This window comes from Chlorocebus sabaeus, chromosome 22, assembly GCF_047675955.1.
Source record: "Chlorocebus sabaeus isolate Y175 chromosome 22, mChlSab1.0.hap1, whole genome shotgun sequence".
NCBI classification, from domain to species: domain Eukaryota; kingdom Metazoa; phylum Chordata; class Mammalia; order Primates; family Cercopithecidae; genus Chlorocebus; species Chlorocebus sabaeus.
The window spans coordinates 39,998,391-40,024,158 of record NC_132925.1 but is presented as its reverse complement, the minus strand read 5'-3'; the positions used below and the strand labels follow the sequence as shown (position 1 = coordinate 40,024,158).

Below are 25,768 nucleotides of genomic sequence, written 5' to 3'. Positions count from 1 at the left end.
GTCTAGTCCAGCTGCTTTCACACTTCGAAGTCGGTTTTGTTAATCCTCGGACTTTAAATTCCTGGGGTTTTCTGTCATGGAGATAAATCATCACTAACTTCCTCTGTGCTCACAGAGTCCTGCAGACACCGGCCCCACTTTTAAACTGAAAAACAAGCGGGGGGCGGAGAGGGGGCACGTGACGCTCGAACCCTCAAGGCCAGATAACCGAACATCCTTGGGCTGTTGCCGAGGCAGTCTTGGAGCCCTGGAATAGGTCACCAGGCTCCAGCGACTATAAAGCGCGGCCGCCGAAACCCGGCCCGGCTCTGATGACAATTTGGCAGCCTCTGGGTCTCGGCCTCAGCTCCGCGCAGCCCACGCTACGCTCTTGCCACTCCGCGCCCCGCGCCTCGTGAGGCGGAGCCCGCCCCGGAGCGGCGCGCGCACCCCAGGGCCTCGCGTCGCGTGACTCGGCCCAGGCGCGCAGGGTTAGCGCCCGCCCGCGCCACTTCCGACTCAGCTCTCGGTTCAGGTTCCGGGGCGCCGCTGAGCTCCCGGCCTGTGGACGGCGCGCGGCGCTCTGGGGAATCCAGCGCCAAGCGCCGTGCGGTGGCGAGGATGGAGGAGGCCGGAGCGGCGGTGGTCACGGCCGGGGAGGCCGAACTGAATTGGTCCCGCCTCAGCGTGTCCACCGAGACGCTGGAGTCTGAGCTGGAGGCGCGGGGCGAGGAGCGGCGCGGCGCGCGGGAGGCACTGTTGCGGCTGCTGCTGCCTCACAATCGTCTGGTGTCGCTGCCGCGGGCGCTGGGCAGCGGCTTTCCGCACCTCCAGCTGCTGGACGTGAGCGGCAACGCGTTGACCGCGCTCGGCCCAGAGCTGCTCGCGTTGCGCGGCCTGCGCACGCTGCTGGCCAAGAACAACCGGCTCGGCGGGCCCAGTGCGCTGCCCAAGGGCCTGGCCCAGTCGCCGCTCTGCCGCAGCCTCCAGGTGCTCAACCTCAGCGGCAACTGTTTCCAGGAGGTGCCTGCCTCGCTCTTAGAGCTGCGTGCGCTGCAGACCCTGAGCCTGGGCGGCAACCAGCTGCAGAGCATCCCGGCTGAGATCGAGAACTTGCAGAGGTGAGCGGGTGTGTGCCGGAGGGTGGGGAGGCCTCGGGCGGTGTCCGGGAACCCTGGGGCGCCGGGCCTGGGCGCCTCACATTTGTCACGTAACTATTTCCAAAATTTGTCTTTAACTGTGCGGTAGTGAGTTCTGCCCAACCATCTCAGCAAGTTGTTGTAAATATCTAGTATGATCGTTTGTGTGACCGTTTGGTATGTTGTGTTTGGCCTATGCGGATTCTCGAGGCATTTTTTCTGTCTTCCTTATTGAATCTGGGTCGTGATCCGAACTGAGTGGGAACTCAAAACATGTAAATCAGAGTTTGTCACTTCTTTGCTCAAAAGTCTTCCGTGGTTTTCCATCTCTATAGATCAAAGTACATGCCTTTGAGCATGGCATACAAGGGCTCTGACCTGACCCTTGCTTTCCACTACATTTGCAGCTTCGTCTTCTCTGTGGCAGTACCAACTACCATTCGTGGAGTTCAGTGACCTATTCATTTTCCCCGTAGAGAAAGCAGCTTGGAGTTGCTGGTAGGCACTCAGTATGTGTTGAATGGATGCAGTGCCTTTGTACACGTGCTGTTTCCCTTGCTTGGAATGTTTCCTTCACCTGGCAAACGCCTATCATCCTTCAAAAGCTATCTCAAGTTATCATCTCTGTAATTCCTTTTTTACTACTCCCTGCACAACAATTTTTTTCTTTACTACTCCCTGCACAAAAAAGTACAGCCTATACTGTACTTTCTCTGTGCTTCATTCATCCTGCTGTTGCATTTACCTTATTGGATATAATTCCTTGTTTATAGGAATTATCTGCTTCGCCTACTAGATTATGTAGTAGATATGTTAAATTTAACTTTAGGAGGAAGCAGAGAAACAGGATAATAAAAGTGCCCGGTGGGGGAGTGGGAAATAGAGCGAAATGTATTGTACAAAATGAAAAAGAGGTATCTTCCATCTGTAAGATATTTTCACACTTTATTGTATTTTCAGAGATAATAGAATGTTAAAGGTAGAAGGGACCTCAGAGTTAAGTGTAGCAAAAGAATATTGGCCTGGGAAAAAAGAACTCTTGGTGCCTCAGCCTTAGGCAAGTCACTTGTATCCTAACTGTAGCATATCCTAACTGTAGCTTTCTAATCTACAAAATGAAGCATTTGGGTAAGATGTCTCTTTGTTTACTCTTCAATAGATATTTACTGAATACCTGTCCTGTGTCAGGCACTGTCCCAAGTATTGGGGATACAGTGGTGAACATGATCCAGGGGACAGACGTTAAACAACTAACTGTGAACCTCATTATTTAATTACAGTGGTTATGAGTTCTATGAAGACCTACAGAATGCCTTGAGACAAAATGACAGAGGCACATGGGAAAGCCCAGAGGCAAGGAGGGTAACTACTAAAATTCTGAAAGAAGGACATTGTACTGGGAAGTGAGCAAGAGGGAAAGTGGCAAATATAAATTCAGGCAAGTCAGCCCATGTCAGGTCTTGAAGGCTACCATAAAGTTTGGATTTTATTCTGAGTGCACGTGAGAGAGTTTTAAGCATGTGTCTTGTTGCTCTGCAGGAATGGAGTGAGGAGAGGGTGGAAGAGATAGAGATTTTGAGGGCTGGTTTGAAGGAGGTCATTGTAGTGGGACGAGAGATGATGGTAGCTTATACCAGGGTGATACTAGGGTAAATGATAAGAAATGGAAGATATGGAGAAAAGATTTAGAGGTAAAATTGACAGCCCTTGGTTCCTTCTAATTTTAATGTTACATAATTCCAGCTTTGGAATTTTCTTAATATACTAACAGGAACCTAGGGAAAGTATTATTTCCATCGTATGGAGAGAAAAGTAGGCAAAAATCCCATTTATTTAATACTTACAATGCAGTAGATCCTGTCATAGGTGCTCAATATGCTTTTTAATTCTCACAATGATCCCATGAGAGAATGTGCTCCCATTTTTCAGAGGCAGAAACTGAGGCTCGGAGAAATTAAGTCACAAGATTACAAGGCTACTAAGGGTTGGAACTGTGTTTGACCTCTGTGGTCTATGACTCCAGACCCTTGAATTCTGCACAGTGGCAGAGTACTAGAACCCGAATCTTTGTCGAGGGGTTGGAGGGTCGTGGGTTTTTTTTGTTTTGTTTTGTTTTTTGTTTTTTTTTTTTTTTGAGGCGGAGTTTCAGTCTGTTGCCCAGGCTAGAGTGCAGTGGCATGATCTGGGCTCACTGTAACCTCTGCTTCCTGGGTTCAAGTGATTCTCTTGCCTCCGCCTCCCAAGTATCTGCGACTACAGGAGCGTGCCATCACGCCAGCTAATTTTTGTATTTTTAGTAGAGACAGTTTCACCATGTTGGCCAGGCTGTTCTCAAACTTCGGACTTCAAGTGATCCACCCGTCTGCCTCTCAAAGTGTTGGGATTACAGGTGTGAGCCACCGCACCCACCCTAGAACTAGAACCTTTGGACTTCTGTACTGTTGGATTTGTGATCAGGAGGATTTGTCAAAGTCATTCACGTAGTTGACTGATTTTCTGACTCAATTTTCTGGGCTAACAACTGTGCTGTCTGTGTTTATTGTTCATTGTGTCTTTGACTCCAGTAATGTATGATATCTTTAACGTCACTGTTTTCATTTTTCAGTTACATGCTTTATTTCTCTTTACTGCTAAGAATCGGTAAAGGTTTAGGCTATGCTCCAAATATAAACTCTGATTGAGTGTAAGTTAAAAGCGTTGTGTAGAAATATCCTCTGAGCTCGAAAAAGCCTTGGCAATGAGCCGATTCGTCCCCTTCTATTTACAGATGAGGAGACTGAGATTTATTATCAGTGACTTTGCTTGAGGCCAGATAGTGACAAGTAAAGAGTTATGTGGTTCAGCCCTCAAACACTGCTAACTATTCACTACTAATATGATGCATTAAAGCTTCAAAAATGTAGAGGTGGAGGTTTAGTCTCTTAAACTACCTGTCCAAGAACACCATCTTTTCTTAGAAAATCTGTGGATTCTCTAGACTTCATTGGTTACTCTGATTTATATTGTATACTGTATGCCATGCTGCTTTTTAAACCAAATCTAGTGTTTTGGCACATTAAGAAGATACGTGTCCTCTGTAAGAGCAATTATTAAAATAGTACAGACTATATAATCCATGAAAACTCCCCCACTCCTTCCACTCTTCATCATTTAAGGAAAGAATAACAAATGAATACTCATGGCTAAATTGGTGTCATTGACCTCTCCAGATTTAGCAGGGTATCTATGTTTTCTATACCCTATCGATTATTTTCCCTAGTGGCAAAATCTTTTTTTTTTTACATTTTCTAAAGGATCACTTTCAAAGTATAACAAATAAGTAGATGTTGAAAATCTTACTTATTTTTATGATTAACTTCATTCTCCTGGAGTAAATTAAGCTATCAGTGTGAACCGTGCAGTTGTGGATGTAGATACTTTCCATCAAAATGTGTTTAATCTTCAGCAAATAAATATAATTGTTTGGCTATAGTATATAGGCAAATTTGTTTTTGTTACATAATGCTGAACAAGTAGGTATAATTCATATTCTGACTTATTTTTCTGAATCATACCTTTTATTCTTCTCAGCTTAGACATTAATTGAGGAAGAGCTTAATAGCTTATCACTCAATGGCCAATAGACTTTATTTAAGTAAACAAAACTTTAGGATTGTTTGGCAAATCCAGTATGCTAGATATTTGGAGAGTAGGTTTGAGCACAACTGAGTTTCATTAGTACTCTTCTACAATCTTTTCTTCTTAAGTAATGCCTTCCTTTTTCTGTTCATGATGCCGCTCACCATCTGTTTGATGTGGTTTTGAAAGATTGAAATAGGAGGGTGTGACAAAACGAAAGCTAAAAGTTAATGCTCTGGAATGTTTTGAAGTTAGTGTACAATAGGTTGATATCTTAGGAAAGAGATGACTCAGCCAGATGATAGAATGCAGTAAAGTTTAAATGAAAACACTTTTCCACATTTAGGGTCACATACTGAGTTTTTCACTGGCTCTCAACATCATCCCTCTGACGTTTTTTATTGCCTTAATTTGGGGCAAGTATCAAGAGATGATGCATCTGGGAGGGGGGAGGGATAACATTAGGAGATATACCTAATGTAAATGATGAGTTAATGGGTGCAGCACACCAACATGGCACATGTATACATATGTAACAAACCTGCATATTGTGCACATGTACCCTAGAACTTAAAGTATATAAAAAAAAAAGAGATGATGCGTCTATTTGTGTGTCTGCTTTTGAACATATAGGTACCTTAAAATCCTGTGGTGTTAGTATTTGAAAATCATTTAATACAAAGATGCTACTTCAAGAAAACATTCTTTATCTACAGATGTTCTTATCTGTCTGCTTCTTTTCCTTTCTGTTTTCTACCTCTTTGTACATTCCTATCTTACTTTAATTCCATCTCCCTTTAACCAACCATGTAAGATAGGATTAATGTATTTTTTGTTTGTTTGTTTTTTGGGGTTTTTTTTTGTTGTTATTTGGTTGTTTGTTGTTGTTGTTGTTTCTTTTTTTTTTTTTTAAAGAGTCAGAGTCTCACCCTGTGCACCAAGCTGGAGTGCAGTGGCGCAATCTCACCCACTGCAGCCTCTGCCTCCCAGGTTCAAGTGATTCTCCTGCCTCAGCCTCCCAAGTAGCTGGGACTACAGGCACCTGCCACTATACCCGGCTAATTTTGTTTTGTTTTCTTTTTAGTAGAAACGGGGTTTCACCATGTTGGCCAGGCTGATCTCGAACTCCTGACCTCAAGAGATCCACCTGCCTCAACTTTCAAAAGTACTGGGATTAGAGACGTGAACCATTGTGCCCAGCTTAATGTATATTTTTATGATGTTCGGTGTCATTTTTATTTGATTGGAGAAGCAGAAAGCATTTTCTAATTTTACCTGTGCTAGCCTGTTTTTTCAGTGGGTCATTGTACTTGATAGAGAAAAGGCATCCACTGCAGTATCCCTAAGGATTGGAAACGTGACTTATTTTTCAAGAGACAATTTTAAGGTCAATATATTAATGCTAAACAGGAAAGGAATAATTCGTTCCATAAATTCAGTGAGTACTTTTCTTGTTTTCTGTATTCCTCAAGTACTGAAAGAATAGAATTGTTCCAACCCTAATTAACAGAGTTGCAATGTTGATAACCACAAGAACTTAAACCCTACAGTTTTGCTACAAATTCAACAACAGTTTCCTTCTTACAGAAAAGTGTATTTGGAAACAGTAGAGTATGTTACAGAAATTTGATTCCCACAAATCATCAAAAGGTGTCAAGTCCCTAGCAATTTGGAAATTATTTGAGTTAGAAAGTAAAAAATAAGCCTGAAACTGTAAATTTAATATGATGGTTATGTAATTTGATTAGTGTTATTCATCAGTTGCAAAAGAGAATTTACGTAATTGCAAAATCATGGCCTTAGTTACATTTTGGAACATCAAATCCTTTTCTGCCAAAGTCAAGGTAACTACTAATGTTTGGCATCCTTTCTGTCTACCTTTCCGTCTACCTTCCCCGTCCACTTCCAAAGCATTGAAAGAAGACATTGAGTAGCAAATGACCACCAGAGACTAGTTTTTCTTGGTTCCTGACTGTCTTAAAAAGTTCAGGCTACTATAAGAAGACATAAACTAGTGACTTATAAACAATACAAATTTATGTGTCACAGTTCTGGAGGCTGGGAGTTCCAAGATCAAGGTGGTGGCAGATTTGATGTCTGGTGAGGGCTTTCTTCCTGGTTCATAGACTGCAATCTTCTGACTGTGGCCTCACATTGTTATGGGATCTCTGGGGTGTTGATTTTTCTGGCCGGAAACCTCTGTGGCCATGGCACTTTTGCCCAAGTTCTTGTCCAGCATCCGGAAAGAATGAGACACGCAGACAAGTGAAGGGTGAAGAAGAAGAGTATTATTTAGTGTTAGAACAGCTCAGAGGAGTGAGTAGCTCCTCTCTGTAGGCAGGTCGTCCCTTCAAGTGTTCAGCTCTCAGCAGAGAAGAGGCGCGGGAGAGGGTGGCCCCTCTCCTCAGGCAAGTCATTTGAATGTCTCTGCAGGTCTCTGAAGCTCTTGGAGGTCTCTGAAGCTCTCAGCAGAGAGGGCAGTTCCTCTCTCCCGACAGGTCGTCTCTGCAGTGCTCAGCTGAGAGGATACTTCTCTCTGCAGTTGGTCACCCCATCCCATCTTCTCTCTGTCCTCTTCCTCTTCTGCCCTGTTCTGGCTGAGCCCAGGGCTTTTGTGGACCTCAGAGGGGAGGAAGTACATGCTGATTAGTCCATGGGTGACCATAGGTGGGTGGGAAGAGGCCCCAGGAGTCCATACTCCTATCTGCCCAACTGGCAGCTTGGCCACCAGCCTTCAGGCCTTCCTTGGCCCAAAGGTGGGGCCTTACTGGGGACCCACCCTCTTCTGCCCAGGAATCAATCTGCCTCCTGCTGCCATTCATGGGACCCCTGGCTCAGCCCCAGCTCCAACTCCCATCTTGGAGCAGGGGCTGGAGAGAGGCCAGGCAGCCGGAGAAGACACCCTTTAGCCTGCAGGGATGAGGGGGGGGGATCCTTCCTGGGGCCCCCAAGGATGCAGGCTGCAGAGATACCCAGCTCCTGCACCTGGGAAGACAGCTGCAGCCGCTCGCAGGAAGGCAGATTCTGCCTGCTCCTAGCCCTCCCCCAAGAGCACAGGGAGGCTCTTTCCTCAGCTGCAGTTTCGGTGGCTGTAGCCCCACCCAGGAGGCTGGGGCTTCTCCCTGCTCTGTAGAGCAGGAGGCCTGGGTCTGCAGCTGCAGGTTGCGCCATTACAGTTGCACCTGGGGAGCTCCGGTCCCAACACAGAAGGGGCAGGGCGCCCCCCAACTCCATGGAATGTGCAGCCCCAGCGGTGCCTCCCTGCTACATCAACATGATGGAGAGAGGAAGCAAGTTCCCTTGGGACTCTTCGAAGGACACTAATCCCATTAATGAGGGCTCCACCCTGTTGACCTTATCTAATCCTTTAGTTACCACCCAAAGACCCCACTTTTTAATACCCTAACATTAAGGAGTTGGGGTTTCAACATGAATTTTGGGAGGGCACAGGCATTCAATCCATAACACTGACCTAAGCAAATAGAAAGGATAACATTTACACTTGCCCTCAGACTCACTCTTCCTTTTTTTCACTTTTTTACCTCCCTCTCTAAACTATATTGCAAGTTATTATTTAGCTATCAAATCCTTTGTAAAAAGGACTTCGAAGTTTGCTCAGTTTTTTTCCCTCAGTCTTCTCATTGAAATAGTTCCTTTTCCAGGAACCTAGTAGTTTCTGTTATTTGAACTCCAAATATTCTATTCCTTTCTGTTCCGTTCTATTCTATTCAAGTAACTATCATCATTGAAAAATAGGGATTTCTGAGTAACTGGGCAGTAACTTATGCCATACTTGGTAGAATTTTTAAAACCCTGCCTAGGAGCTTCTTTCACCAATGCTTAAGCACTTGCAGTAGGAGAATTCAATCTTGTAACCAGTTGACTTTTGCTGCAAGATAATCTTTGAAAGAGAAAGAAAATAACATAAAATCAAAGTTATCAGCTTACTTTTTCTAAACATTTTAAGTCTAAAGAGGGAAATGGAATTTTGAAAAGCTTTACACGATCAGAAATATGTTTTTTTAAAGTGTCATAAATACATATATTTGTTTGTTTGTTTGAGACACAGTCTCACTTTGTCACCCAGGCTGGAGTGCAGTGGTGCGACCTCAGCGCACTGCAACCTCTGCCTCCCATGTTCAAGTGATTCTCCTGCCTCAGCCTCCTGAGTAGCTGGGATTACAGGTGCCTGCCACCTCGCCTGGCTAATTTGTTTTTTGTTTTTTGTTTTTTAAGTAGAGATGGTATTTTACCAGTTAGCCAAGCTGGTCTTGAACTCCTGACCTCAAGTAATCCGCCTGCCTCAGCCTCCCAAAGTGCTGGGATTAGGTGTAAGCCACCGCACCTGGCCTAATGTATTTTTTAAAAAGACAAAATGTTTGATTCAAGTTGGCATTTTGAATAACCACACATCAAGGAAGGCTGAGATTATGAAAGACAGAAAAATTATACTTGAGAAAATATCTGTAATAAGGCAATCTGCAACGAATTTTTAAGTACATTTACTAATTTCAGAGAGGTAAAGGAAGGAACTTCATCAGTGAAGCAAGAATAGGAAGTTTTAAAACTGACAATTAGGAAAACCGCAATTGGAGTTTCTAGAAATGAAAAAATATAATTATTAACTAACTAACTAACTAGACTAAAAGGTGAACAGAAGTCAGCTGAAGAATGAATCCATAAGCTGAATGATTTTACTGAGTTATTTTCCTGGAATTCAGCTTAAAGAGATAAAGAAATAAAAAGTATGAAAGAAATATTAAGACATAGAGGATAGATCCTGAAGTTAAAACTGCTAAGAGCAGCCGGGTGTGGTGGCCCATGCCTGTAATCCCAGCACTTTGGGAGGCCGAGGCAGGCAGATCATGAGGTCAGGAGTTTGAGACCAGCTTGGCCAACATGGTGAAAACCCGTCTCTACTAAAAATACAAAAATTAGCCAGGCCTGGTGGCGGGCGCCTGTAATCCCAACTACTCGGGAGGCTGAGGCAGGAGAATTGCTTAAACCCGGGAGGCAGAGGTTGCAGTGAGTCGAGATCGTACTCCAGCCTAGGTGACAGAGCAAGACTCTATCTCAAAAAATAAAAATTAAAAAAAATAAAAAATAAACTGCTAAGAGCAATTCTAGAAAGACAATGAAAGAAAGACAATGTGTGAAGTGATAGTGGCTGAAATTTCCCACAAAGAAAGGGAGCTCTCTAAACTGATATCTTAATGTGTCATAGTAAAACTTTAGAGCATTAAAGATGAATAAGAAAAAATCCTTACTCCTATTGAAGAAAGAAAAAAAAAGATTACCTGCAAAGGAACAATAGTAATATTGGCTGTAATAAGATAATGGAATAGCATCTTCGTAGTGCCGAGGAAAAGTAACTGCCAACCTAGAATTTTATGCCCAGCTAAACTATTGCTCAAGAGTGAGGGGGAAAAATTAAAATGCCAGAGACAAAGGACTCAAAGATTAACAATCATGAGTTCTTGCTTAAAGAACTTCTAAAGGATACACTCCAAGAAAAACCTTAAAAAAAATAAGCCTCAAAAAAAAAAAAAGATGAACAAATTGGTAAAACATATTGATAAATCTGAATCAATTACTGATTGGAAATAAAATAAATTAGTAGAAAATCAGAGTAGAACTAATTCTAGAAGATCATACGAAGAGAAGGACAGAAGAGAGCATGGGTATGTGTTTGAGAGTGAGAGAAAGTACAAAGAAAATTGAAGGAGGTAACTCCTAGCAAAATAGAAATAGCATATACAATTCAAAACAGTAGAAGTAGAGGGAAAAGAACAAAAAGAAACTTGAGGAGCACAATAAGAAGCAGAACTAAAGGGAAAAAGTATGTGGAGATACCATGATAATAGAAAACACTAGTGGAGACACCATGATAATAGAAAACACAAGTCCGAACATCAATCATCAAGTTATGCTCCATTTATAAAGATTTACACTTAAAATAAAATTACACCAGTAAGTTATAAGGAAAGGGATAGGAAATGATGTACCAGGCAAATCTCTCATTTCTCTTCTGAAGTACTGGATTAGGCTCCAATCTGCTTTTCTTCCTTCTTCTCCTGCCCACAGTGCTCCCCTAACCACTTCTCCAGTTGTTTGCCACTCAAAAGCCAAAGTGATCCTTCTAAAAAGTCAAGTTAAATGACTAGGCTTTGTTCAGAACTGTTTTTTCAAAATGCTCTTACAGAGGCCCAAAGGGCATTCAGTGATGTGGCCTTCCTAGGCTGCCTCCCTGATCTCTTTGATGACCACAGTCCCACCTCAGTCACTCTAATCTACTCGTCTACTCAAACTGACTGTGTTGCTGTTTCACAACACACCAATCACTTTTCTATTGGGGTTTGTACTCAGTCATTTCATTTAGATCTCGTTCAGATGTCATCTCCTAAGAAACTTTTTCTGACCACCCTCTCTAGAGTGTCACTTCTATCACTATCTGATTGTTCCCCCTTTTTCTTTGTGACTCTGAAAACTATCTGGCATAATAGACATGTTATCAATTTATTGTCTGTCTTCTCACTAAAATGTAAACTTATTCAGGTCAAGAACTTGAACTTATTTGCATTCTATTCCCTAGAATGGTGCCTGGCACATTGTGGGTGTTAGTTCATATTTGTTAACTGGGCATTTTATATGATAGATAATATTATTCCATTTTTAAAAGAATAATATGCTGCAAGATTAAGTAACTGGTCCAAATTTTTATACTGGTAAGTTGTGGAGCTGGGATTGAATAAAATAATTGAATGAAATAAATACCAATAAAAATAAAACTGGTAAGCAGTGTTGATAATCAGAGGACATAGATTTCAGGGCAAAATGTATTTAAAAGAGCAAATAGAGGCCGGGCACGGTGACTCACGCCCGTAATCCCAGCACTTTGGGAGGCTGAGGTGAGCAGATCACCTGAGGTCAGGAATTCGAGACCAGCCTGGCTAACATGGTGAAACTCTGTCTCTACTAAAAATACAAAAATTAGTCAGGCGTGGTGAAAATTAGTCAGGTATGGTGGCAGGGACCTGTAATCCCAGCTCCTCGAGAGGCTGAGGCAGGAGAATTGCTTGACCTAACTTGGGAGACGGAGGTTGCAGTGAGCTGAGATCATGCCAGTGCACTCCAGCCTGGGCGACAGAGTGAGAGTCTGTCTCAAAAAAAAGAAAAAAAAAAGAACAAATAGAAATGCTTCATATGAATTAAGGCTCACTTCAGGAAGTTTTTAGCAGTCATGAACTTGAATGTATCTGTAGTATAATTTCTGTATATTAATGGGAAAGAAAGCAAAGATTGACAGGACTCTAAGGGAAGAAGGAAAATCATGTTTATAGTAGGAGACTAACCACCAGAGCTAGAAGGCAAAATAATAAGAGAAAAAAATTTACTCAGTTAAGAGCTCAATCATAATAGCTACATGTTCTTTTTGTGCATATAATACATGAATGAAAATAGACCATGCTCAAGGCCACAAAGGAACAAAGTTATGCAGAATATGTGTATTTAACAACAGCAGAGCTCCCAACAAATCAGTGAGATAAAGCTGTATAATTCGTGAGAAAAATAGGTAAATGATATGAATAGGTAATTCTCTAAAGATATACAAATGTCTAAAACTATAAAAAGATGCTAAACTTCACTAATAGTTAGGGACCTACAGATTTGCAGATTAAAAACACAGAATGGTACCATTTTTTATACCATCAAATAGTAAATAAATAAATAAATGCTGATGATAATACTAGGTGTTGGCAAAGTTGTAGGTTAAGGAGTGCTCTTAAATGCCAATTATGGATTTGTAAATAGCCATGACTGCACAAGGTAACTTGGCTTTATCTGTTAAAATTACACCTTCTATTCTAAAATCTGCCACTTCACAGGCAATTCAAGGGAGGGAGACTCTGATTTAGTGCATCTGGATGGGATCAGGACTCCATAGCTTTAAAAATATCATAGGGAATTCTTACTGTGGAAGTTTAGGTAATACTTTAGTAGGCTGTTTTCTCCCACATTTAAAGGTGTTTTGAAAAAACAGTGGTTCTACTGAGTTAGCAGATTTAACAGGAAGATAAAAGTAATACAGTATTGGGAGAAGAAATCTGTATGTGTTTGTATACTATATATGTGTATGTATATGTGTGTGTGTATATATATACACACACACACACACACATAGAACTGATCGTGCTACCCCCTGCAAAAATCTTTTGAAGGAAGCCTTTCGACAGTAATCATCAAAGAGTACTCTCTTTTTTTCTATTTTGGTGCAATATATGCCATGTCTAAAATGTTAACCTATTGTTGGAAAACAGTATAATTACCTGGAACTTTGATTTTATAGTAGTGAGCAATTTATACAGCCTCTGAAGTATGTAATTGCTATAATAAGAGCAAAGAAGAAATGTAGAGACTTCATAGTTTTAAAGTCTGTTCAAAAACAAGGTAGTGGTTTTCCCGTTGCCTGTCAGGGCATCAATCAAATCCAAGCATACTAGCATAGAATTCAGGGTTCTTGTAATCTGGTCTCTCTACAATCTTAATCTTTGATTCCTCAAGATGAATTCTCTTCTATTAAAAGGTATATTCATTGTGCCTAACAAGCCCTCTGCTCCAACCTGAAGTGTACTCTCTCTTCTCATCTAAATGGGCTAAGTCCATAGCCCAGCTGAAGTCACAGCCCTTTGGGGAAGCCTATTCCATTCAGAACTACTGTGGCCTTTTAAAAACTTTTATCTTCCTTTTCATTCAACTCCTAATGCCATTTATGGTTTGTCCCTCTTATTTTGGTATTGTAATGCCTATTTTTGGCCTTGTTTTGTGTTTCATTGTAAAGTTATCTAACATTGGTCTGTCTTGTCTGCCTAGCTGTAGTATAAGCTCCCTGAAAATTGCATTGTTTCTCTAGAGACTGGATAGAATATAGCAAATCTTAGGTAAAACATTTGCTGAATAAATAGATGAAACGTGTTTATTGTAGTAGACACATGGGGTATCTTTTTCAACTTTATTTACTGTTTTGATTTTGTTCATTTATTTTTGCAGTTTAGAGTGCTTATATCTTGGAGGAAATTTCATTAAAGAAATCCCACCAGAATTAGGAAATCTGCCTTCTCTGAATTACTTGGTATTATGTGACAACAAAATCCAAAGTGTACCTCCTCAGCTTTCACAGTGAGTAGTTCCAGGCATTTGTATATACACAGACATCTGTGCTTAGTAATTATTGTCTTGTATTCACTCGCATGTTTTATATGTAGAAAAGAATTAGATATTCTCAAAGTAAGTGATACATGTTAATTATAGTTCTGAGGTTTGCTGCAAGCTGAGTTTTTAAAATTCACTTTTAAATGCTCTGGTTTATTCCTCAAAATATTTATTCAGTCTGTTTTCTGTAATCAAAGAATTGAGCATTAGCATTTATTTCCCTAGGTTTTATGGGACTTTTAGTGATTTTATATTTGATATGAAACATTTATATCCTAATTAGGCTTTATAATGTGAAGGATCTTAATTTCTGTTGCATTTGAAATCTTTCCTTTTTTAGTTATCTAAATGAAAAAGCATGCCCACTGCCCACCCCTAATCTTCAAATCTAGCTTTTATAGCAGTTAGCACATCAGAACACTCTCTAAGTATTCTAAATTCGCCAAGATTCTAAGGACAAAAGTCCTTCATGACATTTACAAATCTGCACTTTGATCTAGTTTCAGCACCTTTTTGTTTTACTTCAGTTGACCATAATATTAATTGCTCATTCTTAAGGGGAAATCAAGTTCTGTATATACACATATATTCAATATTTTTGATAGTTATGTTGCTTACTGCCATTGGTTTTTATACTGCATTTATTCTAGGTTGCATTCACTTCGTTCCCTAAGTCTTCACAATAACTTGCTGACATATCTGCCGCGGGAGATCCTCAACCTTATTCATTTGGAAGAGTTGAGTTTACGAGGAAATCCATTGGTTGTTCGTTTTGTTAGAGATCTAACCTATGATCCTCCAACTCTCCTGGAATTAGCTGCACGGACCATTAAGATCCGAAATATTTCCTACACTCCCTATGATCTTCCTGGGAATCTTCTTAGATACTTGGGTTCAGCCAGCAATTGCCCAAACCCAAAATGTGGAGGTAAGTTAATTCAGTATTCATGTTTCCCACTCATTTAGCTCTTTTTAAAATTAATTAAGTCTTCTGTCAGACAAAAGCTGTCTCCATTTCTGTTCCCTTTATTTTTTCACTCATTTATGAAAAAGACATTTCACTCTGGGTTTTTTTTAAGAATTATTTTTCATAATATTTTAGGATTCATACATAAGGAACATACCCGGGAAGTCTCATCCTGTCTTGTCACAAGATAATAAATCAAGATGGTAAAATGAGAGGAAACTCAAGGAAGTATAAACAGTTCTAATTGTTTAAAAACTGTTCCTAAAATGTTTGGACACCTTTTATATTTATTTGAAGGATATTTTCTTAGACCCACCATTTCCTGTATCAGATTTAATAGGGTATGATTCAAGATGTATGAGAATGGGCTGAATGTGTGCCAGTTACAGATTGTACACAAAACTTTATGTTACTTTAAGTCCATGGTTCAAAATGTCTTGAGTTTAGAGCATTTGGAGAGAATTATGCAAATGATATAAGGCAGAGTCAGGTAAGTATCCCAAGGAATTCAAAATGCTTCTGGAAATCAAAGGAGGGGGAGAGTACATTTAATTAGATCTGGAAACAATGAGCTAATTACTGAGGTATGAATTAGATTTTGATAGGGTAAGATTGAGGATAGGAAATTTTTCAGATGGAGAATACAAAGTGGAGACGGAAGAGTATGGGGCAGACTGTTGGATGAGTAGTAATTTGCCCCAAATGTAAGGTTAGGGGAGTAATGAGAGTGGAAAGCTACGTTGAGTCCAGGTTGTGAAGAGCCTGAAGTGCCAGGGTGTGTGGGTGAGAATTACTGACTGATAGTAGGTCATTTTTTACTTTGGCTCTTTCATAAAAGACTACTTTTAAAAAATCCAGTAGGTACTGAGGAAATGCTGTGTAATGATGTTCAAAACCAGGTGAGACTTTCTCTGGTAGTCCGATCTTGTCTTGAAGCTATTACAACATTAAAAGGGAGAAAATTATCAAATTATTCAAAGATTGTTAAAAGATAAAAAAGACACTTTGAGTTTAAAAAAGATAATGCTCTGGGTCATTTCTGGCCACCCACTCTTAGAAGTAGAGATTGCAGCACTGTGCCAAGTTCAAAGTGCTTACGCTTTTCTCTGTGATTCTCCATTCCTGAATTAGCTTTCGCAGTGACAGAGGAAAACACATAGGGCAGCATTCACACCAGATCCTCAGGCCTGAAAGTCTAAATCTCTTCTTTGAATTCATGCTTTTCTGGAAATGGACCTCTACAGGAATTCTCTTTTCTCTCTTAAATATTTCCTTAATGACTTCTTTAGTATACTGGTGTGCCATTTATCTTAGGAACAAAAATGCTTTAAAAATTACCAGCTTAAGACCGAGTGTGGTGGCTCATGCCTGTCTGTAATTCCATCACTTTGGGAGGCTGAGGCAGGAGGATCTCCTAAGCCCAGGAGTTTGAGACCAGCCTAGGCAGCATAATGAGACCCCGTCTCTACAAAAAATAAAAACATTAGTTGGGCATAGTGGCATGTACCTGTGGTCCCAGCTACTCAGGAGGCTAAGGCAAGAGGATGGCTTGGGTCCAGGAGTTCAAGGCTCCCATGGGCTGTGATCATGTCACTGCACTCTAGCCTGGGTGACAGAGTAAAACCCTGTCTCTTTAAAAAAAAAAAATTATCAGTTTAAAATTTGAGATAATCTGTGAGACATTTTCCCCCTCAAATTTGTTAGTTATTAAACTAACTTAAAAGTACTTTTATATTCTCAGAGATATTTTTCTCTTTGTATAATCTGAAATCTTATAAATCACAAGATAGTATTATACTGCTTTAGTTCATCGTATCTCCCATAATGCTTTATTTTATTTCTTTCATCTGTTTTTGAGAAGCTAACACATTTTGGGGGATTTATTACCGGTTTTTGATTGACCAACTTATTGAATGTATCTACTTTTGGGGGATTTATTATCGGTTTTTGATTGACCAACTTACTGAATGTATCTACTTTCCTAAATCATTCCAAGTAATATACCACAAATTTCCCCTTTTTTATATTTACTACAAGATCAAAAAAACTACATGGTTAGTTGAGATATCAGGAAAAAAAAAATAGAAGTAGAATTCATTGTTTTTCCTTTGCTTGGACCACATCTTTTAATTTTAGTCCCTTATGTGATAAACACACAGTATTTGATGCCAGAAGAAACTTAGGCAGAGTATAGAGCTTGAGATTCCTCTCCAGAGAGGTGATTGGACCAAAATTCTAGATGTTCTGGTTATACTGCAACCATTGTGACAGTCTTTGTCTGTTAGAGATTTGCGGTATCATTTTAAGGACCAACTAGAATCCAGAGGCACAGCAACATCTGCTTTCCTCTCGGCTCTAGCTCTGTTTTTACTTAACCGAAGGGCCACAGTCGAGGAGCACTAACCTAGGAATCAAAAGGGCCAGGTATTACTTTTAGTTTACCTGAAGGTATGTAATTGTATGAGAATCAAGTGAGATCATCAGTGAAACAGATCTGAGGCCTGAAGATTTACAGTCTTTGGAAATGTAAAATGACATTTTATTTCTTTCAATTTTACCTTCCCAGTACATAAGAATAGGAGTACCAAAAGTCATCCCCTTTCTGAAAATTTGTTGTATACTAATTCTTTAAGATAATTATTAAAGGAGTTTTTATGTTGTTTTGTGTCTGTGACTGTAGGGTAGTACCAAGGGGGTGGCTTGGGTAATAGAGAAAAGGCACCTCAGGTATCCTAAAATCTCCATCAGCCATTGCCCCAAGTCTCCCAGAGAAAAGAAGCTAGGTACACAGTGTCCTTTCTGTACCTGCTCCCTTTAAGATAAATTTTCTGTTTACCTCTTTACACCCAGATTCTACCTTTAAGACCTTCCAGGAGGCTTGTAGACAGCTATACGAGCAAGTACTATTTCTGCTTAAGATTCATAACAGAAAATGGTATGTGACGTTTCTCCGGAACACTGGAGAAAGGGCTGAAAAAGAAATTGGTTCCTTGCTTTGTAATGATTACTTTGTATTCCTTCTTCTCTTTAGGAGTCTACTTTGACTGCTGTGTCAGACAAATTAAATTTGTGGACTTCTGTGGGAAGTATCGCCTCCCACTGATGCACTACTTGTGTTCCCCAGAATGCTCTTCCCCTTGCAGTTCTGCCTCTCACAGCTCCACATCCCAGAGTGAATCTGACTCAGAAGATGAAGCTAGTGTTGCTGCACGCAGAATGCAGAAAGTTCTTCTTGGTTGAATAGGAGTGCACACTGGTGTGAAATACTTAAAAAACTGAGCAAAGGCGATTAGATAAGAAAACAGAGCTTGAAGTTCACTGTTCACTAGAAACCTTATCTTCATCTTAAGTGTTCATGAAAGAGTCTGGGATGATATAAAACATTTTGTGTTTCATCTACCCATTCAGCAGGAATGAGTCCAGTCCCATGTTTGGATTCTTTTAACATAATTTATTATGAATGATAGTTCCACATTTGGCTGATGGTTTGCAGTTTTCACTCAAGTTTTGCCTGAATCAGAAAGCAGAATGGTACCTTTTGAAGAGCAGTTCTACAATAAGCCTTAAGTAGTATACCTTTTGGCAGTTGAGATGGAGAAAGTGAGAAATAATCAAAGCTATAATTGCCAGAGTTGCCCTTGGGTTTAGGTAGAACACTATATACCATATATACTATATGTGCCATATATATATGTATTATATGCCATAAACAGGATTAACCCTCCCTGTTTTTATTGCCTGTATGTCTAGATTAGTTCAGAGAAGCTCACAGATGGTTACATAGAACGTAAACCTTTCTGACAAACTAACTGGTGAAGTAAGGCATATAACCGTTAAGTGGGATATTAAAACTTTTTCATTCTTTTCCTTTGTTCTGTAGGATTGCTATTAATCTTATATAATCTAGCAATGATTATTATAGTGCCTTAATCCAGCAAGGATATAAAAATGTATTCAAGAAATAATGCCAGAGCAACATATAACCTGACATACCATGCAGAACATTTAAAAATATTCTTTAGCAGAACTAGGTAAATAACTGTATATCTGATATCCATGGCCCTCTTAATATTTTTTTGTTTAAATGTGCACTCATCCCTTATAAGCACATTACTTTTACACTTAATGGTAGGCCATAGTCTTTATCAGTCTGGTCATCATAAGACAGAGTAAGAATTTTTAACAAAAAATTCTAAAAGAGATATAAGCTAGGAAAGCTTCTGTATATCTTGCATTAAATGGGTAGGGAAAAAATATGACTCTTGCCTATGTCACGTACTGGACCATCTTTCTCTACTTTTTAAAGAAAAACTAATAAAACTAGAAAAACATCACAACAAGCCAAATAAAAATGGGGAAAAGTCATTGTCCTTATACCTAATAAAACAGTTTCCAGAACTACTTTTTAACTATGGAAGCATTTTCAAAAATAAAGTAGTAATAAAATAGAAAAAACTTATTAATATATCCTTAATGTATAGCAGGAAAATAGTTTCACAAATTAATTGCTATTAGAAATTACCAAATTTTTATTAACTAGTTTAATATGCAATACAAATTGAATTTTAAGTACAATTTAAGTACAATATAAGTTGATATAAAGTAAATGCTTACTGGTAAGCATTAAATAACTAATAACATCACTTGTTAAATGTTAAACATGCAGTAAGAAATGTCAAATATACAGGTCAGATAGGCATTAGAACATCAGGTGATACCTTTTCTGATTTCTGGCATTCATGGCACACCATTTCTTAAAAGCAGATTGTTGTATAATAGCATATACATGTATTAGGGTTTTTTTCATATATATATTTTTTATTTTAGAAGAAACTAGCATAATTTAGGATTTATGTGTTTATTTGTATATTAATTCATGAAACATGAGAGTTTCATGAACTGCAGATGTGAAACGCTGCTATAGAATGAATCCCTTTACCTTTACCCTGTTACAATGTAGTAAGATTTTGTTTTCCTTTTGATTCAGAAATTTTCTGTGTCTATAGAAGTAATCTAATATGTTCCTACTGTCTAGAAGAGTAATACATAGGTGATTATATCATAAAATAGAGGTATAAAGAATAGAGGTATAAAGTCTTTGCTTGCTTCTCCATGTGAGCCACAGCAAACTGCAGAGTGTACAATTATGAAAAGTAAAGATGACTTAGGCTGTGCCTAAGTGACAAATGTAAAATGTTTTGTAAATAAGTGACTTAGCTAAGATACATAAGATATTTTCATAGAAAATGATGTATTCATAGTAAAATACTCGAATTGATAGGACCAACTTTTTTTGGCCTGAATGCTTATGCCTACTTCCTAATCAATTACCAACTTGACTTGAGCAACTGCTTGAGTAGTCTTCTAAGAGTTAGTCTTCGTAAAATAAATGGATAGGTATGTAAATATATAATCTTACATAGCCTTTCCAACTTCCTAGAAAGAAGGTCTACTGCTTCATCTTTTACAGATGTAAATAGGTCCAACCAGAGAGTTTCTGGCCTTTGCATATAAGAATATAGATGTATATCACAGTATCATTTCAACAAAATGTTATGGTTCTATGTATAGTTGAAAAATCTATGATCAGTGTACCGTTGTCTTTTGGTAATTATTAATGAAGTATACATTTAGCTGTCGGTTTTATCTTTCGTAAATCTTTGACCTAACGTTTTATAAGAGCAGCTAATAATTTCTAAGATTTTCCCTGTTTCTTTTTCCTACCTTTCCTTTTCTCGTAACTGATTAGGGAAATTAACCAGAAGTCAGATACAAGGGACTTGATAATCTAGAAACCAGATAATCAGCTCCCAAGTCATATAGCTAACTATGTATTTAAAATAACAGTCTGTTGCTTTAGTTCCTAAGTCATATACTTGTGTTTAATTACTGTAAATAATCTTTAATTGGGGTTTTTAAAAGACAGAATTAGCGAAGTCTAATTTTTATAATGAAATAAGTTTTTGATGTTGCTCTACTTGGACGATTTTAGTGACCAAAACTACAGATAAAACTGCTTAAGCATAACATTAACATATTTAGAATGGCATTCTTCAATACTAGTATTTTAAATTGGAATTAGTACACTGTGCATTCTTAGTAGTCTTTATCCCTAGAATCAGTTCTCTCAGCATCACCAAACTGAGTTGGAGAAATAAGTGCTAAGATTCTGGGCAATGGGAAGATTAGTGAATATGATATATGGATTCCAGGGTGCCAGGGATTGGCTAATATTAAGGACCAGCTGGCCAGGGTCCTCAGTATTCTAGTATTTGAGTAGTGGAGGTAAATCCAAAGGCGACTGGTCATATTTTACTTCTGAATGTGTGCTGAAGTGTCTTTTGTTAAAAAATTCTTGATATTTAGAACTTCAGGTTACCACATTTAAAACTAAAGACTTAGCTGGACACGGTGGCACACACCTGTAATCTTAGCACTTTGGGAGGCCGAAGTGGGTGGATCATATGCAGTCAGGAATTTGCGACCAGCCTGGCCAGCATGGTGAAACCTCATCTTTACTAAAAATACAAAAATTAGCCGGGCATGGTGACGCACGCCCATAGTCCCAGATAACTCTGGAGGCTAATACAAGAGAATCACTTGAACTTGGAAGACAGAGGTTGCAGTGATCTGAGATCACTGTGCTGCACTCCAGCCTGAGTGAGAGTGAGACTCTGTCTCAAACAAAAAAAAAAAGATTTGCATTGTAAATTGTACCTCAATTTGAGAAGTTTTTGTGTTTGTGTAAATAAAAGTAAAAAGCAATCCACAATAATGTTTTGTAATAGTGCACACCAGTTTTACCAGATTTTGTAACTATCAGATTTAAACAAAAAAAGAGAAGGAAGAGGCTGATTGCTGGAGTGTTTTAGAAGCCACAGGGCTAGAAGAGAAGTCACCAAACACCTAGGGACAGTCCTAGGCCAAGAAAGCCCTTTAAAGTAATAGTGAATTGTTTTAAAATGAAGTTATTGAGTGGCCTACTGACTACCATCCAAAAACCTTTATCACCAAATTTGTTCAGTGTTTGCTATTGGGAGATCATCCATATCCCTCCATAATTAAGGGCCAGCAAGTAATAGGATCTTCTTACAGCCAACCTTGCTGTTCCCAAAGGGAGAAAGTAATACGTCATTAACCTGGAATTGTGGTATAACTGGTAGCCTTGGTTAATGTTTTACCTTTTCACTATGTTAAAAAGAAAAAACAGTAAGCAAATAGTGCAAATAAAACTTGATCTTTTAAAGCATTTTAGCAGTTGCTATTTATGTAAAAAGTTAATGGTTATTATTCCTAAATTTTCATAAGACCCTTGGTAGACAGAACTATCAGTTATAGTATGTATATATAAGGTTAGTTAAGCTGCATTTAGTTAGGAACATTTAATTTTTACCTAAATGATTCTTTTGTTATCCAAAAGTAGAGATTTTATTATGTCATTATAAATATTACTCTCCATTTAGTCCAAAATAGTGGGCTTTTTAAGTTGTGCCAGGTACTTAACAATAGTAAAAGCTACTGTATAGATTTTTATGCAATGTGACCTATAAGGCATAGTTCTGATTCCTTCTATATTCAATGTCCCTGTTTCCATATTAAGTGTTATGCCCTGTATAACATTAATGAGTTTAATAGTGTACAATTTGGGGCCAGGCGTGGTGGCTCACACCTGTAATCCTGGCACTTTGGGAGGCAGAGGCAGGCAGATCACCTGAGGTCAGGAGTTTGAGATCCGCCTGGCCAACATGGCAAAATCATGTCTCTACTAAAAATACAAAAATTAGCCGGGTGTGGTGGCGCATGCCTGTAGTCACAGATACTCAGGAGCCTGAGGCAGGAGAATCGCTTGAACCCAGGAGGCGGAGGTTGCAGTGAGCCGAGATTGCGCCATTGCACTCCAGCCTGGGTGACAAAGCAAGACTCGATATCCCAAAAAAAAATAAAAAAAAAAATTATGTGCAATTTTGTATTTTCATAGTCATATCTTTTTAAAGGTATCAGTGATGTCAGTTGTGGTCAGGAAGTATGTGCCTTAAATCCTCTACTCTAGACCCAAAGTTTGGAGATCTGTATTATTTAATAAGTTGTTTGTGACAATGTTGTTACCTTTTTCATTTGACTTGAGGGAAAAAGACTGTGATCCTGAAAGATTCCTTCTCATAAAACGGCCTAATGTGTATCAGTCTAGGACTTCTGGGGAGGGAACCTCTACCATGCATTCTGTCCCAGAATGTCAAAGCCATAAGAATCAGGGTCCCCTGAAATAAAATCACTGAAAAGATACGTTCTCTTATATATTATTTTTAAAATTTATCTGGTGCCACCAAAGAATGACAGCAGTTTCCAACCAACTTCATATTTATAGCATCATATGAAGATATTGTAAGGCTTAGCGTATTTTGCCACTGGTTTTCTTTGTAATATAGGTTGAAAGTGAGACATGTTTGAATACTTTTGTATGTGAATATCTCCCATTCTTTTTCTATCTCCCTTGGTCTATATTTACTAATAATTGTTATTAAAAAAAACAGTTCACTAATGAACTCTGCATATTATTGAACACTCATAGGGCAATATTGATTTGGGTGCTACCAGACTTTTACCTAACATTAGTCTTTCTCAGTAGTTGTTGTAAAGGACAGTATTCAGTCCAGTAAATATTAAAGTGTATTATATTAATTTAATGAAGGTTATTTATATACTGTCATACCACAAAACTATGGTGGAAAGAGCATCTGCATTCACCAGGATGTACTTGTTCCTTTGACTGTGAATAAATTGGATAAGACTTTTTTATTGTAAGTTCCAGCTATAGGAAGATGTGGGGATAAGATTGACATTGCTGTTGCAGTATTGCAAAAACGACTAAATTGGTTAATTATGTCTGCCACTTATGTTTAAGAGAATCCTTTCACTAACTTAAATTGTTAACATTGTGATATTGAGAAAGAGTATTAACCTAAACAGTCACTTTACAACAATCATGTAAAGACGTGTGTGCTTGCAGTTGAGGTTTTTTTGCATTTCTGAGCCCACTTTGTATTCATGAGAAACAAAAACATAACGGGAGAAAAGTTTTAAATAACCAGCATTGTAAGTTTTTGTAAAGTTTGGGATGTCAAAGTATTAACGAAGGATACTGAAAACATACTTTTACTTTGGTCAAATTACTTTTTATGATCTGATTTCTTAATTTTCTGTATTTGAAATCTTACGAATTTGGAGTATCTACATCTATAGATAAATAGATAACTAAAACTTAATGGTAGAAATAAGTGTAATTCAGCAACATGATTCAACAGTTTTTATTTTTAGGATAAGTTACCGTTTATTATATTAATATCAAATTTATGTATTGCCTTGTAATGCTAAATGTTCTTAAAAGAATATCTGGGCTACTTCAATTCTACCACCTTCTTTCCCTTCCCCCAGGACGTACAAAAGATCTTATATTAGCCGATCCTCTATGTGAATTTTGCCATATCAAGCATTGTGCCTTATTTTAATAAAACTGTTTTGTTGGAATCCATTTCTATATTAAAGTCTCTATAATGTTGATATTTGCCTGATTACTTGTTATATCATTGAATACATACATTAAGTATGTACTAACATTGACTTTCTGTTCTAGATGCAATGGATAAGATAAATTAGACTTATCTACTAGTCTTCCTTCTGCTTCCACAGTCTCAATAGACTTACGGATGCATGCTCTAATAAGAAATTGGTGACATCATCCTGCTGACTAAGGCCAGTTATTTCTTGCATTTAGTACAGAATCACACAGTCTTAACCCAGAGTAATATAGTTCTAACTGAGCACATTGACATAGTACTTCATATCAATATTTTATAGTGCCATTAGTTTGGTGACATTAGAACACCTAACATTTTTCTAGATTCCAGGATATGGAAAAATGCTGTGGTTATGAGCTGGTGTAAATAGAGTGGATAGCAAGGACATGTACTTTGTAAAACAGCTAATGTTTCAAATGTGCTAAGATGGAAGAAACTCAGCATTTCCCTGGTTAATATATAGGATGATTTGGCTGTGTCGCCACCCAAATCTCATCTTGAATTGTAGCTTCCATAATCCCACGTGTGGTGGGAGGGACCCAGTGGGAGGTAATTGAATCATGGGGTGGGTTTTCCCATGCTATTCTTGTGATGGTGAATAAGTCTCATGAGATCTGATGGTTGTGAAAAAGGCAGTTCTCCTGCACAAGCCTGCTGCCACATAAGACGTGCCTTTCCTCCTCCTTTGCTTTCCACCGTGATTGTGAGGCCTCCCCAGCCATGTGGAACTGTGAGTCCATTAAACCTCTTTTTCTTTATAAATTACTCAGTCTTGGGTATTTCTTCATAGCAGTATGAAAATGGACTAACACAGATGACTTCTTGGCAAAGACGGCCCAAGAAATTTGAGGGAGAAGAGAAAACACGTAGAGTGTAATTCTGATCTCTTTCCTTTTTTTTTGAGACGGAGTTTCGCTCTTGTTGCCCAGGCTGGAGTGCAATGGTCTGATCTTGGCTCACTGCAACCTCCGCCTCCCAGGTTCAAGTGATTCTTCTGCCTCAGCCTCCTGAGTAGCTGGGATTAGAGGCATGCACCACCACGTCCAGCTACTTTTGTATTTTTAGTAGAGATGAGGTTTCTCCAGGTTGGTCAGGCTGGTGTTGGACTCCTGACCTCAGGTGATCCACCCACCTCAGCCGCCAAGCTGAGTGCAGTGGTGCAATCTTGGCTCACTGCAACCTCCACCTTCCAGGTTCAAGCGATTCTCCTGCCTCAGCCTCCCAAGTAGCTGGGATTACAGGCATGTGCCACCAAGCCTGGCTAATTTTGTATTTTTAGT

The 25,768-nt window shown here is 39.0% G+C and overlaps 1 protein-coding gene across 1 annotated transcript; it reads left to right on the top strand.

The window, feature by feature from the left end:
* The first annotated feature begins 325 nt into the window (after positions 1-325).
* Positions 326-24,471, top strand: LRRC58 (leucine rich repeat containing 58). Its single transcript, XM_007985672.3, has 4 exons — positions 326-1,100; positions 13,785-13,913; positions 14,597-14,874; positions 17,945-24,471. The coding sequence occupies exons 1-4, from the start codon at positions 601-603 to the stop codon at positions 18,151-18,153; spliced, it is 1,116 nt and encodes a 371-aa protein (XP_007983863.1). The 5' UTR covers positions 326-600; the 3' UTR covers positions 18,154-24,471.
* Positions 24,472-25,768: the final 1,297 nt, after the last annotated feature.